Source organism: Bactrocera oleae, chromosome 2, assembly GCF_042242935.1.
Source record: "Bactrocera oleae isolate idBacOlea1 chromosome 2, idBacOlea1, whole genome shotgun sequence".
Classification (NCBI taxonomy): Eukaryota; Metazoa; Arthropoda; class Insecta; order Diptera; family Tephritidae; genus Bactrocera; species Bactrocera oleae.
Window position 1 is genome coordinate 79,280,724 of NC_091536.1, and position 21,222 is coordinate 79,301,945.

Below are 21,222 nucleotides of genomic sequence, written 5' to 3' on the forward strand. Positions count from 1 at the left end.
GCAAGAAGAGCAAACAAGACAAGAACGTCAGTTGTGCAGCACAAACACATAAAAAGAAGACAAGAAAACGCATATGTAAACAACGAGACAAGCAAGGACACGAGATGGAACCGCGTTCGTTCAAAATTAAGCAATGGAAAAAAGCGAAATGCAGCAAAAAAGTAAAAGTCGCAGTGTTGTTGCAAAATATTCACGCTGGCGAGTTAATTGGGTTTGTGGCAGCCATACAGTGCTAGTGGTGGCTTAGCAGCGGCATTTTGTCGGCATGCAACATCTTCTTCGGCGCTCGGCTCTCGGCAGTGACGTTGCCCATTGTTGTGCGCTGTTATCCTGCGCCATGTCAGTTTCGCGGTCGACTTTGTCAGATAAATGTTTGTATGTTTTTATTTGCATGCATGTGCCTATCAGTTTGCTTGAGTTTTCGGCTGGCAACAAGCGGCAAGCGGCAGTCAACTAATTTGCGCGTTGCTCCCCACCAGCACCGCCTACTTTTTCCTTTCATCGGCGCTCTGCTGACTCATTTAGTGGCTTGCGTTGAGTTAGCTAAATGAATCTTAAAAATTTTAATTAACATTTTTTCCGCTCTAGATACACACACACTTATTCGCATTCGTCTTCGCTTTCGTTTCGCATGTTAAGAGCTCTCATTTTGGTTAAATCTCAGCACTGCCTAAAATTCAATCGGATCAACGTGGTGTTGCACATGCGATCACACATACATATACATCTGCACATCTTCCCGCCATTAGGAATTCTGTATCGATTTCTCGAACTTATTTGCTTCTATTTTATTCATCAGTTTCTCAATGAGCCGCTGACAATGTGTGTCGCTGAAAAGTGTTGCATTTTTCGCATGCACTGTGCTGTTGCAGTCTATTGTTGATTTATTAACTCACGAAGGTGCAGACGCTTTCCAGGGAAGTGCAGCATTCAAATAAAGTGCTTCCCATTGTTCTAGGATGGGCTTCCGCGCCGTGTACCGTCTTTGATTACACCTCGGCTGCCTTCGGTTTATTTCCAGTTATATTGCTTCTCTAAAGCTCTAAACAAAGCCAGTCTTTCGTCGAATTCCCTCTTCAATCAGCCAGCCAGCTAAGCGCGCGAGCACTTACATTCTCAGCATAAGCGCTTAAATGGTGGGAAAGTATTTTGTTAATGTCTCTGTTTCTGTTTTTTGCTCCAACGTGCTTTTATTATGATTGAATAATGATTAATTTTATATCTGTTTGAGTTCAGCAAACTATTAGCTTTACGGCTAATTATGGATTTACGATTTTGCGTGAATGCTGCGCATAAAGTTCGCTGTTTAAGTCTTACGTTTTTGCATATGTTCTTTACAAATGATGCCGTTTACTTTGTGCTTGTTTTTGTTGCTGTAATTGAAATCGTTCTACTTACTGTGCTCACAGAAGGTGCCCGTGTAGCCCACATGACATTTGCAGAATGTGCCCACGTCGCCGATTTCGCAAGTGCCGTGTCCGCTGCACGGCAGCGCGTTCATTGTGGCGTTGGCGAAGCAGCCCTCTGTGGGGGGAAATTACAAAATTGATTAATGTAGCGAGCGCTATAATTGATAATATCGTATATATATGTTTATATTTTTATTTTTATTTATTTATTTATTTTTCCTTTTTTGCATTTTGCTTACCATTGCAAGGCGGCTGAGAGCAGAGCGGCCGTATTTGCTCGCAATGCTTTCCCGCGCGATCGGGCGGACAGTGACAGTAGTAACTGCCAGGTGTGTTAAGGCAGCGACCTTGCAGGCATGGCGAGGGTGTGCAGTGATCTTTGGCCTCCTGAAAGTAAGTTGCGATAATTTTTTTTTAAATGTTGTAAAATGTTTATTTTTAATAAACTCTATGAATACTTATATGGAACTATTACAGGCAAAGCATTTATTATTATTTATGTGGAATTTTTAAATAATGTAAAAACTAACAACAAATGCTTAGCACGTTATTATGCACGAAAAAATTACAATTTCTAGAAATATTTGAAATATCTAATTAGAAACATTTTTTACGTGCATTATTGGGCCAGATATACAAGGTATTTGTAAATGTTTTTTTTTAGCATTATATTTAATAAATAAATAAAATAATACAAATTTGCACATTACACATCGCAGTGAAGATATTATCAATTATCTTATTCCTTTAATCATTACCTGACAAATATATGTACCTGAGAAGGTCGTTTAAGTCGATCGGTTCAGCCATTTTGGAGAAATTATTGTACAAAAGTAAAAAAAAAGTTGACAAATATAATTTTACAAATACGCTCATATCTCCGAAAATATTTGGCGGTTTAACTTCAAGTTTTCCAAACATATTTTAAAATATATTTTCCATTTGATATATTGATAAAAAAATCGATTTATTGAAATTCACAAGTGTATATAGCCCCTTAAGTTAAATACATCCACATAAGTTATGTTTGCTTCCATTCGGCTTAAAGCAGCAACTATCTTAAACTTGTACAGCAAATAAATGGCAAATTTATTTACGTATGCCATCGATATTACTAGAAAAATTAACTCAATCATCATAAAAACATATTTAATGCGAAATTTCCATAAATATTAAAGTCAAACTCACAGTGAAATCACCTGGCGTATGACTAATAGCAAACCGGCTTGTAAAATCTTGTTCATTCACCACTGCAACGCTCATGCAAATAAGAGAACGCACCGCAGAAATCAAAAAACAAAGAAAAAAGCAAAAACCCTTACTACTGCTGCGAATCCTCATTCCTTAACTTCATCTACGCCGCTTTAACTCCAAATAAATTTACATAAACACATGTATCGATGTGTATCAATATGTATGCAAGCTTAAACATTTCATTGCCCAGCATATGCATGCACACACACGCACATTTTGCCGGCTAATGACGTATTTTTCATTAACTAAACAATTTATACTCATTTCCTGCTGGAGCCACAACCGTTGCGGCGGCCATCCTAGCTGCCCAGCCAAGCTACCATAATCCCGAACGACCCAATTCATCAGACAAACATAAAACCGCTTGCAATGCGCATAAATCTCCAAATTTCATTAACACCCCGAAAATGATGAGTTTTAGTTTTAAATTCGGCGTAAAAAACAACACAACCACAAATAAAAAAAGAAAACCAGAAAAAAGTAATAAAAAACCAGAAAATAAATACCAAAGCAACAAAATTTATACCGTTTATACAATACAACAAATACGAGTGAGTTTAAACTTTTCTAGCAACAACAACACTAACAACAATGCCTTCGAGTAACGAACACGTGAGAAAATCCCAAAAAACTTGCCACAAATATTTCAAACCATCGTGTACTCTTGTTTTTGCTTCTATTTTGTTGTTGCTATTGATTTTTTTCTTTGAAGTTGATTATTTGGTTGGCTGAATACGCTATACTCAGGCGAGTATATTCGTTACTCGTTCATGTGTTTTATATATTTTTATATTCTCATCACAATTGATTGCTCGTAATGCGATTAGTGTTAAAAGGCATTAAAGCATCGAATTCATATGACAGACAAATCGCATCCACACACACATGCACATATGTACCACATTGCGGTGGCAAGAGCGCAGCGAGAAGTCTGCGGCGTGTGGCAGTGCTGGTGCTGCTGCCATTACTCTTTCAGCGCTACCTGCGGCAATCGAAGACACAGCGGAGAAACCGTTGTTTGGCATTGATCCCCAACGCCTAGTCGACCCAATGCTGGGCAACTCAGAACGTTTGCTTGAATGTGATGCAAGCGTGTGTGCCTTTTATTAGACAAAAAGGAAAACAAAACAAAACGGAGAACATAACGAGCCGAAATGTGAGGGAAATAAGAGATTTTCACTGTCATTCGATACTCCGATACGGTAAGCAGCAGCCGATGATAGCTCAGAACACTCGTAGTTGTAAGAATGTTGTTGCGGCTTATGGAAAAGGAAAAGCGTTTTGTCGGAATGAGCGCCGAGTGTGCTTATGTAGAAAACAAAACTATAAAAACCATAGCTTTGTGGCTTTTCAAAAATTTTCCAGAACTTTCTTACTCATTGAGAAATCAAAAAATTACGATATTTAAATTCTCAAAGATCCTAATCCGCCACAATTCGAGTCAAACAACGCCAAGTGACTCATATATTGGACTTAAAGCGCATTAATTTGCTTAAGTCTAGTCACACAATGAAGAGTTGAGCGGAGCTTCAAGACAAATCGCGCAACAAATTATAGTCAAGCATTTGAAATATGCCTTTTTGCTGTGTTCAATGAATTATTAAAGATTATAAATAAAAGAAATAATGCCGTTGTGATGTGCTTAGAGCACCATGCTGTGCTTTTGGCTCTTAAATAAAGGCATTCCCTCTATTTGAGTACTTCATTAGGGCTTTGTTGGTTTGAAGTGTTGATAGGCAAATTGCTTACAGGCGAAAGGCAAATAATTTGAAAAAAAACTACAGAAAAAATGTGAAACAGTGATCTAAGCGCTCAAATTGAAACAAAAGACTTAAGCGCCAAACTTTTTGTATTTAACTATTTACCTAGTTTAGCACCGCATAACACAAATTTAATGTTTATGGTAAATGTATGTATATATCTCTACTAATATTATAATATATATTATATTAATATAATAGTATAGATGTGAATGTAAGTATATTCGTTGAGCTTTCATGCCGAAACCACTCAACCGATTATCATGAAACTTTGTACACATATTCCTAATGGTATTGGAGAGGACATAGACTGCTTATTATTAAAAAAATAAATAAAATTTTTAAGAATTGTGAAAAAAAATAATTATGGCATATCAAATGTAAACGTTTGTAAAATAAATTTTAAAATTGAAAAAAAATATTTTGGCAGATATGATTGTTTGCCAAAAACTTTGAAATTCAAGCACAACAAAAAATGCATCGAATTTTTAAATTAGACCAAATCTGATTTTCTGGTTACCACCACAGCAGAAGATGATTTGATATTTATTTAAGGTATTCAAAGCGAGCGAAGCCGCGGGTGAAGCTGTATTATATGGTATATATAATATTTTAGAATTGTAAGGCTGAACTTTAAAAACTTTCACTGAAGAAGTTTTTTACTAAACTAATTTTCTATGTAGCATGCTCAGCATATAGCATTTTAATAATGGCCAGCATAAAGTGTAATAACTTTCAACTACATATCTTCGAAAAAAAAAATATACAAGAAAGCACGTTAACTTCATAAAAAGCAAAAGATTCCTTACAAAAACTTTCATCGGCCAGATTTAATGGCAGCTATATACTATAGTAATATGATCTGAACAATATCTTTGGAGATTGCATCATTGACATGGGCAATAATCCATACTAAATTGCTAGAAGATATCTCTTCAAATGAAAAAGCTTTCCATACAAGTACTTTATTCCGATCGTTAAGTTTATGTGGCAGCTATATGCTATAGTGGTTCGATATCAGCGGTTTGACCGACAAATGAACAGCTTTTTGGTAAGAAAAGGACGGGTGAAAGTTTTCAGATCAATATGTAAAAAACTGTGGGACTAGTTCGCATATACAAGTATACATATAGACGGACTAAATCGGCTCAGCTCCTTACGCTGATCATTTATAGGTATTATATATACTTGATAAGATCTATGACCATGTTCAGGGTATAAAAATGTATGAAATTGTATAATTTTCTGAAAATTATTTTTCGTGAAATTATAATCTACTTATGTCCTTCTAAGAATTGAAATTTTCTGAACTTTTTTTTGTGGAATATTACTGGGAAAAATTAAATTTTTTTAACGATAAATGAGCCTAAAAACTTACCGATTAAAAATTACAATAATTAGTATGTAATTAAGGTCTTAACAGGTCTTTTAAAAGCAAAACAATATTGGTAATTAATAATTCCTGTATGCGAATTGCCCATGATGATGTTTTACATACAGCAATTTATTGTTTTATTTCCGAATTTTTTAAAAAATAAGTTCAGTTGTCATTTCTACCGCAACCCAAATGTCAAACACTAATGCTATAAACTCTTTCATCTGTTTTTGCAACTCAGTGCGCGACATATTTGCAATTTCACAGCCTACTTAATTTTTTGCGCTACAATAACGGTTATATAACAAATACATTTACCTCGCATAACGATCCGGAGTAACCCAGCGGACAGATACATTTGAATTTGCCAATCAAGTCCACGCATTCGCCACCATTGCGACACGGCGAGTTAGCGCATTCGTCTATGTCGGTCTCACAGTCGCGACCTAAAAAACGCCGAAATAAGCAGACAAATATTAAAAGTAATTCAACAGGTAACGGAATCGTATTTACAAAAATTGAAAGCATTCCAAATCATTCTAACAAACCGTAAAACCAATCAAAAATAAGTGGCTTGCTACGCCGCCCAACTCGCACCTCGCAGCCCGTCCATAAACTCGGGCGCGGCATTGGACAGACTTTAAAATTATTTGCCACACATTTTATGATTAGATTTGTTTTATGTTTGCACACACATACATATACATATATATATATACAAGTATGTATGTTATGTATATAATTATTGGTTTTTAATAGCGTTCAACACTCACCTGTAAAGCCGGTTGCGCACGCACAGTGATAGTCGTTCACCAAATCGATACAGGTCGCGCCGTTTTTGCACTGCCCCACACAGTCATCCAGGTTCTGCGCGCACGTTGGTCCACCCCAACCTTCGAGACAGACGCACGAAAAGGAGCCTGGCATGTTAACGCATTGCTGTGCATTTATGCATGGTCCCACTGTGCCGGCCTGCGTCGCGCCTTGCGCTGCTGCTGCTCTAATGACCGTGGCATTGGCCGCAGCTGCCGCCTGTGATTGCAGCGCTGCCTTGGCGGCGGCCGTGACAGCTGTGGAAGATGACGCAGCGCTTATGGCGGCAATCAACGCCACCGAAGAAGTCGCTGATGAAATCGCGTCGGCCAACGTTCCAGCGCCATTGTTTAGATGATGATTGTTGTGGTGGTTGTTGTTGCTCGTTGTTGTTGTATAGTGTACCTCGCATTCGTTTACATCAATTTGACATACATCGCCTGTCCACTCGGGAGGACATTCACAGCGAAAGCCGCCGATTAGATCGATGCAAGTGCCACCGTGTTCGCATGGACCGCCAGCGCACTCGTCGATATCTATATGGGGAGAGGTGGTAGGGGAAAACAAGCGAAATAAAGTAAGGCATGAGTTGGAATTTTTTTTATTTTTCTCTATAGCTATTTTGTGGCATTTGCTTGATACAAATCGGAGATACAACATTGTCTATTAATGTGCTTTGCTATTGTTAATGCAATTGCTGTTGTTTTTGTAACTGTATGCCCACATGTAACAGCGCATCCGCATATAAACATAGATTTGTGTATGACCAGCAGATGGACCAGCCGAGCCCGGCGGCTCGCGTTCGGCTGATGGTTGAATGATGTGGCAGCCATGAGATCTGCGCTGTGACCAGCAAGGAAGCTGCAAATCAAGTGCTCCTCGAGCATATCGAAACATGTACTCGTATGTTGTACACATGTATGTGGGTACAAGCGCTTAAGTATCTTGGTGGTGAGACTCTATTATCTGTTGTTGGAAATCGAATGTTTGCATTTGTGCTACTATTTATTTATTTCTGCCATTTGAAGTGTTGTCGCTCGCTGCTTGTGTTATCTTTATTTGTTTCGACTTTTTGCCTGATTCATTTTTTGTCTTTTAGCTGTTGTAGTCGCAAATAGGCGTGTGTTTACATTTGTTTCCCTTTGTAGTATTACACAATTAAGCATGCTTTGCTCTCTCGATTTCGATGTGCGATAGGCAAATTTTGTAGGAATTCACTCAAGTGCGCAGTTGGCGCATCGAAAGACTAAAGACACGAACCTACATTGGTGGGTATGATTTTGTTGGGCAAGGTTATGAAGAGGGGGAATGTTCGTATGTTCATAAATGTGAAACGCATTAAAAATTGAAAAAATTTGCAATTAAATATAGTGGCCCCTATTTTTATTAAACCCTGAGAAGAAAATGTTGGGCCTCCGATGTAAAGTATGTATGTATATATATGATCTGTATGACGAGCTGGGTCGATTTAGCTATGTCCGACTGTATGTATACGCGAACTAGCCCTTCAGTTTTTGAGAAATCGTTGTGAAATTTTGCACATGGCCTGTTCTCCACAAGAAACAGCTCATTTGTTGGAACTGCTATCGGAGCACTATAATTCTTGTATGGATTTTCCTTATTTTTAAGTATTATATAAAAAATCGAATCGAATGTTCATGAGAGCCGGAATTAGTTTTGTGAAAAGTGATGTTATTTGAGCTCAAGTGGCTGATTTTCAATCAAAAATTGAGATTTCTTAGTTTCTGTTATAATTTCAAAATAAGAGAAACCTATGCATATAGACGAAATAACCTGATCCGAACACAAATCTGCAATAGCGTCTAACTTCAATACCAGATGAGTCTCCTGAACGATTGAAAAATTTGTAGCCAAGATGTTCGCATTCTTTTCGCATTTTCAAGACAGTTAATACAATAATGACTAGGCATAGTATACTCACTTAAAAGTCATAAATAGAAATATGAGATTTTTGTTGAAATTAGTTATGATAAAGTAGCGATTAACTCGAAAAAAACATATATTTTTTTGTTTTGAAGTAAAGTTCTCATTATGTTCCACAATGTAAATCATTCAAAAATTACAACAAATATTTTTTAAGTACCAAAACTGATGAACCTTTTTTCAAATTTAACATGACTGCATACATTTTTTTTTATAAATAAATTGAAAATTAGTTGAACATATACTTTTATTTGACTCTGTGGCTGCCCAAATGTTTAAAAATATACATTTTCCGATTTTATTTGAGCAATTTATTAGCATGACCGCACGAGTAACAATATTTTCTCTTTTCTATCGATGACAATTTCTGAAGATACACAAATTCGAAAACTTTTAATTTTATTTGCGCCGAGCAAATACTATAGGCATTGTTTCATTTATCATATTTGACTTTGTTGTTTACCCCTGCTTTTGACTTGGCAGTGTTGCCGAGCAAATTGAGAAAATCAAAGGGCTGTTTGTATTTACAGACTCATTGAATGCCACTTACAAAAGTTTACGAACTGAAGCGGCAAGTCGAGGGCGCATTGCGGACACCTGAACGGAAAACGAAATTGTAGTCAAACAATAGCAAGTGTAGCATGCGAGCAGCGATCGTGTCAATAGTACTGGCAGAGGCCTGAATGCACGCACGGCGATACAGCATCAAAGCAATGGAAATGCGACGTTGAAGAATAAACACAAAATACTAGCAAACACACTCTAACTACCAACAACAATAACACGCAAGTACGCGGAATAAAGCAAAAATGCTTTTAACACCTTCTTGACAAGACCCTCTCATTTGTCATAAGCGCACACAAAAAGTTCGCTGTTTGTGCACACAAACGCATTTATGTAACTTACGGTATATATAATATATATATATATATATAACTTACGGTATATATATATACATATGTATGTGTATGTGTAAATATATTTATGAGGCTGCTAGGGGCAGAGCTGCAAGCTGAAACTTGTGCTTGCGTGTAGCCTTGCGTGCGTTTTATTTGCTCAACCACACACACACACACACATTCTTTGTAAATATGCGAGTAACTTGGTAAGTTTGTGTGTGTGATTTTACTTAAACACAAAATAAGCAACGTATAAATACAAGTACTATGTGTGTATGTGTGTGTTAGAATCTTTCGAGCTATGTGCTTGAACTCAGCCCACTTGTGAAGCTTACAAATCGCTTTAAAAGTCAAATCAACAGACGCTTAGTTTTGTAGTCATTTTGTTGCCACTTTTTGCTACTCGCGAGCAGCATGTTACATTTTCATGTGATTTGTGGCATTACATGCGGCAAATACACGCAAAAAAAGGGTACGTGTTTTTGTAGATATTTTTTTGTTGTGAAAAAATAATTTACGGACATTTGTGATATAAGCTACATGGCAGGTTAATTTCTCATTAATTTTGTTTGAATTTCAGCAAATTTCATTTACTTGGAAGGCAAATCGGCATTGGAAGAAAATAGCAATAAAATAATTAAACTATAGTTATGGAATTGATGATTTTTTTAATTTTAAAATTTGATAGTGGGTATTTTTTCAACGACTTTCAGACATTTTCAGGAAAAAAAAATGTTAATATTCCCTACAACAACAATTTGTATGGCAGCTATATGCCATTGTGCGCCGATTTGAAAAATATGTTCGAAGATTATAGCGATGCCTTTGAAAATAACTCATACCAAATTTTTTGAATATATGTTGTCAAATGAAAAAGCTTTCCATACAAGCATTCCGATCGTTCAAATTTTTTGAAGGAAAAGAATGTGTGAAAGATTTCAGATCGATAACTCAAAAATCCAAGGACTCTGATTTTGACAAGTCTCTCTGTCTCTGATTTTTTCTGCTGAGTCTTACAAACTACGCGGTAAACCTAATAGACCCTGTTCAGGATATAATAACTCTATTTAAGGCTGAAAAGTCAAGTAAAGGTATAGAAGATAATTGGGAGTAAAAAAAGCTGTTAGATGAGATTAGCTCTCTAAGGCACCTCCTCAGCAAGCCTCTACTTCATCACGATTCGAGTCTATAATAAGCAACACATCTTTCAAGCTAGCTTTATTAGGATATTCTTTGATTACAATACATATAAAGTGGTATTTAATTCTGAGTTAGCAGGAGTATAGCTATAATATACTAAGCGTAATGATGCTGATCTACTGACCTTCATGCTACATAGACAACATCTTGAAAGTGGCTCGGTCCTTCAACTATTACCTCTTTTAGCCAATTTTCAGCTTGATTATAAAGACAAATATTCACTTTGAAGTGCTCAAGGTAACGTAAGGGCTTTGCCAAATTTTAAAGAGCAGTAAAGCATTGTTATTGTGTCTTAAATCTTAAAACTGTTCTTAATTTAATCCGTCGTAAAGAATCTATTGTTATATTTATCATTCTTTATTTAAGTTCGATGAACATAATTTTTGAGCCGAAGAACGAGAGTTGCAGTGAATTTATAAGATTTCCAATTCGAACAAATTTATATCAAGCCTTATGAGTTTATTTATATTTTTTTATAAGACTTATGGTAGCATCAGACTATTTTCTAAATGAAAGTTGATTATTTTTTCATATTCTTAAAAAAAGTAAAAATAAAATAAGAAATCTGGATGCATGTCAAGAAAATGGCCCTTGCAACACATTTAACAATTTCTGTGGAAAATTTTGCGCGTGTAATCTCTTATAATTTGTTATTCATAACGCACATTTTCTTTCCAGCTCATCACAATGCAATACATCACACCTCAAAATATATGCTTTAAACACCGCTTAAGTTGTTAGCTTGCAACACGACAAAAATCTTAAGTGACCAAAATGTGTTAAGATTTATCTTAGATGTGATTACTGCTGTTGTTGTTATGTTGCTATTGCAATGGCCATGTTTGTAGACATATTTCATACATATGACACGTTCAGCGGTTGTAAGTGATGCATTTCCACCGAACTAAAAGCAACATGCGCTTCGTTGCGCACAGAGATGTATGCATATAAGCACAAAAACAAATACGCAAGTCAAACAAGAGAAACCCAATGTTTGTTTGTTGTGTTATGCTTGAGGAAAAGGCGGTGGGACAAAGTCACATGTGCGCTTGTTACACAGGTCGCTGGCACTCGGTCGCGCCAGCTCGCATACGTACTACATTAGTCGAGCAATTAGTCATAAGTGGCGGTGCGCAGGTCACTTTTGCATTTCGCTGACATACGCTCAGCACCTGTATATGTGTATATATGCGCGCATATTTTTCCGTTTTTTACTTTGCAGTGCGCGCGAGTGTTTTGTATAATAAGCAGCATTTATTCAATTCGAAAGTGCGCGCCAGAGTAGCAAAGTGCATGCGCAGAGATCATTTAAAATCTTATTTTAATGAATTTTCTTTTTCGCATATATTTCATGTGAAATTTTCGACTACATTCACTCGTGACACGAATGAGCGAATAAAAGTGTTCAAAAGAAAAATCGAACATACTAAATTTTCAATTGGCGGCGCAGCAAGTTTGTTGCTTAAGTCTTCAGTTGATCGCATATTAAATGTGGCTTTCGAATGGTAATAAAAAATCGATTGGCAATAGCAGCGGGTAGCGCGAGAAATGGAATCAGCGCAAGGCATTAGCATGCGATTAGTAATGGTAACAGGTGTTAGCCGATTTGTACTACATAGTTGTTGTTAATGGGGCATGCAACATTGCAGTTAATCGGCGAACGCAGGTCATGAACGACCGGTGGTGCTGTTGGTGGTGAAAGGAAAGCGCTTTGAGCTGAGGACGCGCTTAGAAGCGAAGTAAATTATTAAGCATTCAAAAGCATTTGACGGCAAATAGTAGTAATATAAGCAACAACAACAGCGCCACAAAAGTTGCGAACTAGTTGGATTTACAAATGCGCTTAAATTTTGCATAATTAAAGCGCTGCGCATGCGTCAAATGTTCGCAAGCATTATTAGGCGTCGCATACTCGGCATTGGCTGTGCGGCAATTTGTAGCATGCGGCTCGAACGCAATTACGCGCTTTTCATTTGATGCCATTTTGTTGCATTTATTCAATTTCGTGGCATGGACCGATCGAATATCCACATACATACGATAGACACAAGCAAGCGTAAGCGCAAAATGTTTCTTGTTTTTGTTTGCACTGAATTTTTTCTACTTTTCCCAATTACCAAGCGTAGCCACAGATTGTTCACCTGATCGCTTGCGATCCGATCGTTCAGTCAATGCGACTAATAGATACAATTTAATCGGAGGGAAATAACTCGCCTCAGCCACAACAGCAGCAACAATTTCAAAAACACAAAACAACAACAAAAAAAAGCCAAGCAAAATCTACACGAATAAATGTATGAAACATAAATCAAAGCAATGTTGCAAATGCGCTCACGCGCACCGAACTCGTAGCCGCCGATCAAGCTATCGCCACAACGCCTGATCGCCATGGCGTTCGCCTTAGTTTACCAATTCGTACATACTCATAGACTGATACTTACTGATTTCACATGATGGTCCCGTCCAGCCGGGCGTACAGGCGCAAGTGTACTCGCCAACCGGTGGTATCTGTTGTGCCCGATGTCCGATCGAGTGATGCGAGTGCAGCAGATTGCTCGTGCCCGGACTGCTGCCGCTGCTGCCAGCGTTACTGTGGTACTGTTGCAGTTGCATGAGCATGGATGTGGCCAGCGCTGGATTAGCGACACCAACGCCGCCGCCTGGCAGCAATTTGGCCGCTGCGGCAAATGCACTCATGGCGCTCGTGCTGTTCCCGCGTCCATCACCCGCACCACCACTCGCGCTGCTGCCGCCACCACCTGCGCCAGTCGGTATCGTTGTGGCCGCCGCGCTGCCGCTTAATCCTGCTAGTCCGAGCAGTGAATCGCGGCGGCTAACTGGTTTGCCCATTGCCGAGCTCATGCCGCGCATCGCACGATATGTCGGCAACGTTGTTACATTCGGGAGTGTTGATTCCTGCGCAATGCACGGAACGGTTGGTGGTTCAGATTGTTGCGGATTTAACAGTTGCACGATGTATGTGTGTGTGTGTGTAGACGCGGCACATGTGTTGGTTGTTGTTTTTGTGTACCGTAAAGTGGAGCCATGAAATTGCAAAGCATGAAATGGCAACAGAAAATCGTAAAAAAATGCAAAAAAAGAGAAATAAAAGAAAATATGTTATTGAGAAGTCGCCAAATGAGGCAATGTGCAAGAAGTAAATTGTAATAAACAGCGTTATGGCATACAAATAAACATTAATATCTCATATTAAGCATATTTCTAAACCTGTGTATATATGTATGAATGTGTGTGTTGCCGATAAGTTTTCTTACAAACAGCTGGTGCTTACTAATATACAGATATTCCCACGTAAATACATACATACATACATAAAGTCATGCTCAGATTAGTTTACATGCACTTATATGTAATTAAAATTAATAAACTCTGCAGTAGGATAGTACTTATAGCGGCTGAAATCAAACTTCGTACGACAAACGTCTCTCTTTTTGTATTATAAGCAAATTATTCGATTATATGCATGTATATATATTGTTGTCTTTGAAATATCTACATTATTGGTTTATAATTATATTCGTGCGGTTCACCAAGGGATGGCCTAGCGCATTTCAAAACGTTTATAAGCAGCTGGTTCAATTCAAAAGCAAGGAAACTGAAAGACGATTTTGCATATCAGAAATACTGCATGAAAGCTACAAAATGAAATATTATATTTTTGCATTGAATTAAGACTGGTGATGAAAAATAAATCCATTACGACAATCCTAAACGCAAAAAGTCATATGTGAAACATGGTCAGCCAGCCAACGGAAAGCTCATTAACCATGTATATATTTGGTGAGATTCGAAGGAGGTGCTGTATTATGAACAACAAAAACTATGTAAAAATATTATTATTGCAGGAGGTTATCGGCAATAACTCCGCAAATTGCAGCGAGCGATAGCGGAAAAATCCTCGGAATTTGCTATTAGACACGAGACAATTTTCCAATATGACAACGCTCAGCCTAATGTTGCAAGACCAGTTAAACACTTTTTAAAAAACAGGAAAGTTTTGCCTTACGCGCCTTAAAACCTCAAGTAATTCTTTTTTAATAGACAAGATTTGGAACACCCAAAGATACTGCGCCTAAAACTTAATATTGTTGGCTGGTAATGACCCCTTTGTATAAAAGAGGACGTTATTAACATTAGTCTTCTCCATGAGAGGGTTCTTGTGATCCTTAGCAAACATTTGTTCTGCAACGTGCGCCGGAAGAATGCATTTTAATTGTAGCACTTTTGCTATTAGAAACAGAATATTATTTCAGATTTTCAAAGTTTCTTTTTCATTGATTACATTTTTTCAATTAGATTAGACTACTTACAATTCAATATCAATATCAGTTTTTTAAATTTCTTAAAAAAAAAACAAAAAAAGCTAAGCAATTTTTTTGAGCACACTGAATGAAGATGAAAAATATTGTTGCAAAATTAAATGTTTGAGCTTAGAGCCATTTTTTAGTGTAATCTTTAAACCGATAAAGAGTTTTGAACTATTTTGCTGCATTTCTGCCCGATTATTAAACACAAATTTGAAGTTATTAGCTGTCTAGAATATCTTGAACAGTTAAGTTTTAATGTTCCATAGAATTAATGTTGAAATGACCATAATTTTGCAGACTTACGAAGGCACCAACCGAATTGAATAGTATTTAAAGTTGACTGGATATATATTTCATCAAATCGTAACTTTTCTGAACTGATTTAGTGTTCTATTACTCATAATAGTTATTATTGTTAATTTTACAAATTATTATATTATTATTATTAGAATTTCATTTCATTAAACACGCTTAATCTCAATGACAAGTGATCCAGCTTAAAGGTAGTATTATAGCTTAAAATAATCATAAATAATCGTTCAATTACTTAAATATCACAAAATATTCAGTATAAGTTAAAGCATTAAAGCTTAAAAGTATTTACTGCAAATATATTCATACTAAGTGGATTATTATGCTGCAACAACAACGCGAACGAGTAGTCATACAAGACTCACACAAGTAAACAAACACTCGGCCACATTTAGGATATGCTGTTATTACAAAAACTACTTTGAAGGTTTTGATTTTCGGTTTTTGTTGTTCATTTGTTGTTATTGTTATAATTTGGCTTGGTACTCACTTTGAGCGTACAGGTTCCGCCGTTTTTGCACGGCTGCGTCGCACACGGATGCTCCACGATCTCGCAGCGTTCGCCGGACAGACCCTCGGCGCAAGTGCAGCGATATTTATCAGGTGCAGTGTTCTCACAGGTACCGCCGTGCATGCAGGGTTCATGAGTGCCACAGTAATTTAAATCTGCAGCAACGCCAAGGCGATATGAAAAAGCAGAGTAAAAATAGAAAATGAGCAAAATAAATAAATTAAGAATGAAGAAAATGTAATAATAAGAAAGTTGCGAGTGTTATGCACATGCATGTGTGTGCTCATGTGCGGCCGAAAGTATGGCGCAGCAGCAGCAGATACCGAACGATATATTAAACTGCATGGAAAATCGTTGCACGGTCAACAACAACTACAAAAACAACAACCACATTAATAACAAGCATTTGCGGCACTAATGCGCAGCGCAGCTGACTGGCTTTCGCGTCAGCATATGTAGCACATGCAACACATGCAACATATGCAACATGCGTTATTGCCACGGCTAAAACGTGTGATTTGCCATAACTTGCTGTGCTTGCTCCATTCCCTTTCATGCCCCCCTTTTACGCTATTAGCATCAGTTGTTGTTGTTGTTGCATTCTGTGGCGCAATGATTGTTGTGCTACACCGTTGCAATTTAGATGGATTTTCAAGCAATTGAATGCATTACTTGCCAGGTTGCTTACATTGATATCTGCCATAAGCTTTGCTGCCGACCGAGGCAATTTGCAGTGCAACGGCAAACACATGCAACACATGTCGAGTGGTGTGTGTGTATGTTTCTGAACAACAGTGTACTCACCTTGGTCGCAGAGTATGCCTCCCCAATTGGTATCGCACACGCATTTCCAGGCGCTGCCATTACACGAACCATGCTTGCAACCAGGATACACCATACATTCGTTGCACAGTGGTCCACGCCAGCCCTGACGACATCTGCAAGAATGATAGAAGTAAAGAAGAACATGTTAAATAAAAATAGTATAGTTGAATTAAGATTTGCTACACGTACAGAGTTATGCGATTCTTGTGCGCGTACCTTTGAAGGCCAAGACGCGGCCAAGACGCGGCCGATGCGCGCTTAAACGAAAGCCTTAAGCCACAAACGCGGCACACATACAAGGGACAGCCCAAGGAGACCATTAATAATGGTGGTGGCGCATTGAGCAGTGCACCGTGCGCACTGCGCTTAGATGCTACAAAATCGATTAAACGATGTCTTCATGCGTGCAACATTGCGCAGAGCAACAACACACATCAGCGATGCAAGTAAAGTGGGCAGCCAGGCAACAGAGAATGTTGGAGCTGGCAATGGACAACAGTGCCGCGCAGTGGCTTTGCTTTAAATGAGTTGAAAATTAATTAATCTTAACGTGCAACTAAATTAACGAGCAAACGAATCGAATCATGCAACAAATCGCAAAATGTTACAGGCATCCGCCCGCCCTGTATGCCGCTTAGCGGCATTTTGTTACGCTGACTCAATGCAGTCTCATCTCGCAAATTTGCACTTGGCGCATTCGTTTCGCAGATCGGCTGACGCGCTACACTTGCATAAGCAACGCGCCGGCAACAACAAGTCTTGCGGGCATCAAGAAAATGCAACACTGTGTCTACAAATCGGCGCAACCGCCGCGCCGCCGGCCATTTGGGAATGACCTCCGAAATATTGTAAGTTATTTATCTGCCTCTGGCGATCGGTATGCGATGGCTCACGCTGCAGCATGCCGCATGCCGCATGCTTTATGCCTCATGCTGCAGTCTTGCATATAATATAGATACATATATATGTGTGAGTGTGTGTGCAAGTGCCAACGTCGTTCATGGCTTTTTAAAGATTTATTATGTTTAATGTTCTGCGTGCCGCCGCCGTGTTGGGCATGGATTAACCGCAAAGGTTGTGGCATGCAGGCAGGCAAATCGAAAATTCTTATCGCTCGGCTACTTTTATATAATTTAATATTGCTTGATTTAAAATTTCCTGCTTTGCACTGATTTATCTTTTAATACCCTTGCAACAATGTGGCGGCGAGTGCGGCTATGCGATATTTATATAAGGAACGGCTGAGAAAATGTATTTAAAATTTTATGAAAGCGTAATTAAGAGGAAATACCTCATTTTTGTGGCGAAACTAGATATTTCAATTGATTTAAGAGTATATTCGCGTGATCTTTGTTATCATTCTGATCACTTGCCATACTGACGTATTAGATGCCGCTGGTATCAATGCATTTTTAAGAAATGCGAACGTCTTTGTCATCGTCGAGTTCATATTATTTAAGATATATATGTTCCGGAGTTAAGATCCTTCAAAGTTAACAAGTCAAAAGATTCGTTTAATAACTAATCGAACATCAATTTCTCTACAAATCGAATCATACCTCCACCAGCACAAGAACCTAAATATAATATTTCGGACTTCTAACGCTAAGTTCTTAAATAGATCTAAACTTTAGCTGAGCTTATAGCAAATCCTCTTGGCTTTCGTTATACTATATGTTGATTAACCACACTTTTTTATGCTTGGAAAGGCTAATTGTTTGAAAAAAATGAGAGCAAAGCAACCACAAAATATCATTATTGTGTTGGTTTTGAGGTAATCGTGGCATATATTGGTATATTTGTTACAGCCATCAAGTTCCATGGTGGATATACTACATATACGAGCTGTTGATAAAATTCTTACTACAAAGATGATGCAAGAAAGAAGAAATTTGGCTCACAAGGATTAACCTCCTAATCTAATCTAACATAAGAATACTTTTCGAATAATTTACTTGCAACATTGTAATAATATTGTGCCGTAGATCAATTTACATTATTATTGACAAAAAAAAAAAATATGTAAAAGAGAGATTTATGTGCTAATTGGTCAATCCACTTAAATGGTCCGCAGGCCCATGAAACAGAAAATCTTTCTTTTAAATACTTTGTTTGGAAAATAAGAACGAACGAACATAGAGATATGTGTGGTATGAAACTATACAATTAACACGACTAAAGGTAAATAGAAGACTCAATAACTTTTCTATCAAAAACTTCAACATATTTAGCATCTGAGTACTAACAGTTTCTTTGTCTAGACACCAATTGGTTTGAGAAATAAATTTCTAGCAATTCAGTGCCAGTATACGCCATTGAGAAGCAGATTGTTGTCGTACTTGCAGCTACCACAGAAAGTATGCCATAAAAGAGTCGTAAAATAAACACTTGTTTAGCTATGGTAAGAGAAATAAGAAAAAAATGTGTATGCAAACACATGAAAAGCCAGCAGCCAGAGTAGGGAAGGCATGGCCATTTGCCACAGTCGAAGTACTTGCTGCATGCAGCGCCGCTAAATGGCAATTGGTGTGTATTTCGCTTTGCCAGTCACCAGCAACCATCAGTCAATATATTTTACACGTGAATGTGGCAACTATCGTTACTTGGTTAATTAGAAGTTACACGCATGCGTGCAACACACCAGAAATGAGCTGGTTCAACGGCGTTGCAGATTGACTGCGGCCATCATTGTAAGCATGAGTTAAACACTATAGGGCTACATTCTAGAAAAAATATACAAGAAATGAATAAAACCAAATAAAAGAGTGGAAGTGATGCGTTTTTTCGGTATAGGTCGCTGGCTAGTATCCTGCGAAGGTGGCAAGCGAACTACTACGCCGCTAAGTGTCTAAAGATAATAGGCATATGCCACTTATGCTGGATGCTGCAGCCATACGAATAGTTCGATTTCGACTTGGTGTGCGTATATATGTACACAAAAGCACGAAGTTTCGAAAACACGCACACACACATACTTTTGGCTCCACCAAGAAGGCTTGGGTGCTGGCTGCTGAGACCACCAGCCACCAGAGTGCGCCATTCAGATACATAAAAGTCCACAGAGTTGCACTGGGATAGTGTAGTGGTGTGCGCTTCGCTTTACCTTTCACCGATTTACCGCCTTACTGATGCTTGTACATCGATAGGCGCACGGTTCGCCGCCGCGCTACAACTCAATTAATAACAATTTCTCAGAACAATAAAAATTTCGTACTCAATATGCGCCTAAAATAGTCGAGCACTCGCTTTCAATGTCTGCTCGACATTGCGGCATAACAGCTGGAGCCAACACGATTAACTGTGCATTTCGGGCTAAGGCATCGGGCAGGTCAGTAATGAGAAAGTTTCGGCAGCAATAAGAGTAAGCGGCGTCATCGCATTTTTACTGTTTGAAATTTGTTTTTATTTTTGCTTGTTATTGTCATCGTTGCTTGGCACAGGCTCCGTTTTATTGTTACCAGTTGGTTCATACTTTGTTTGCACAGCCCACACACACAAACACAGATACAGCTGGAGCTAGCTAACTTAAACACCCGCAGTCTTATCGCTGACAACGAAATTAGTTGGACCTTTGCGATGAACTCAATTTATTTCGACGATCTATTGGGTCCATTAGTTAAATGAGTTGGCTGTTGGTAGTTCTGGTTGTTCGATCCACTTGGTCTACTATCGATTGTTGGTGAGCACATTTTGTGTGTGCTTGTACTACTCTATGTGGTAGTGAGGTGAGCAATTAAAGCTTTTGCTACCACAATCTGAAATGCCGAGGTGTGTTATAGGTCAAAGCAGCACTGATAGCTTTGGCTATAAAAGTTCGTTACAAGAAACTGGGAAGCCAGCAAAACTTAAATAAACGTTACAATTAAAGTTAAAAGTAGTAGAAAAAATATTTCTATTATATTATATATAGAAAACAAAGTTTTGTTACTTCGAGAAGCAAGCTGTTAGATATCTGAGATCTTGTATAGAATATTGAAAATCAAAAAAGATGATTGGTATCAAATTAGTGTTAGATGAAGCTAATGCAGGTCGAACTTGTGGATTATTATAGTATTCTTACATACCATTGACTTTGAAGCTTTTAGCGTTATTGACTAGAGATGTGTCACACTTTTAGGTTCAGAAAACGCTAGTACCAACTCCAAAGCGAATATCAAAATTCATAAATGCTTCGCGTTTCACACTGCTATTTATAAAATTGCTATGCAAACTGTTATAGGTGACAATATAACCGAAAATATTATATAGAAATAAAGATTAGTAAAGTTCAATGTATTGCTTTATTGGCTTAGACAACCAAGGGAAAAGTTCTTTAACGAAAAACTTTGATATTTTCTAAAACGGGATTAAAAAGCGCGACTCTGACTTCTGAATGCAATATTGTTAATTACCACAGTAAATTCTATGAAATTTTCCTGTATGTAATTGACGACCGATCACTTAATATGCTGCCTTAAGATGGTCACCTGCACTAATTTCCCTTTGCATTTGTCTATAAACCTAAATAGCTTGCATATCCTCCATAACAACCGTTTTCCTTTTATTCCAGATTCTTGCACTGAATGTGTGCTAAAATGTGACTGACTGCGATG

General features: G+C 37.9%; 1 protein-coding gene across 1 annotated transcript in view; it reads right to left on the minus strand.

Annotated features, from left to right (window-relative positions):
• Positions 1 to 21,222, minus strand: part of Ser (protein serrate) — an 80,147-nt gene that overhangs the window by 7,111 nt on the left and 51,814 nt on the right. Inside the window, exons 7-13 of the mRNA XM_036369407.2 lie at positions 16,610 to 16,743; positions 15,785 to 15,960; positions 13,096 to 13,570; positions 6,572 to 7,147; positions 6,117 to 6,244; positions 1,649 to 1,796; positions 1,399 to 1,524 (exon numbers count right to left, since the gene is read on the minus strand). Of these exons, the coding sequence (XP_036225300.2) occupies positions 1,399 to 1,524; positions 1,649 to 1,796; positions 6,117 to 6,244; positions 6,572 to 7,147; positions 13,096 to 13,570; positions 15,785 to 15,960; positions 16,610 to 16,743 (1,763 nt within the window). The remainder of the gene's footprint in view (positions 1 to 1,398; positions 1,525 to 1,648; positions 1,797 to 6,116; positions 6,245 to 6,571; positions 7,148 to 13,095; positions 13,571 to 15,784; positions 15,961 to 16,609; positions 16,744 to 21,222) is intronic.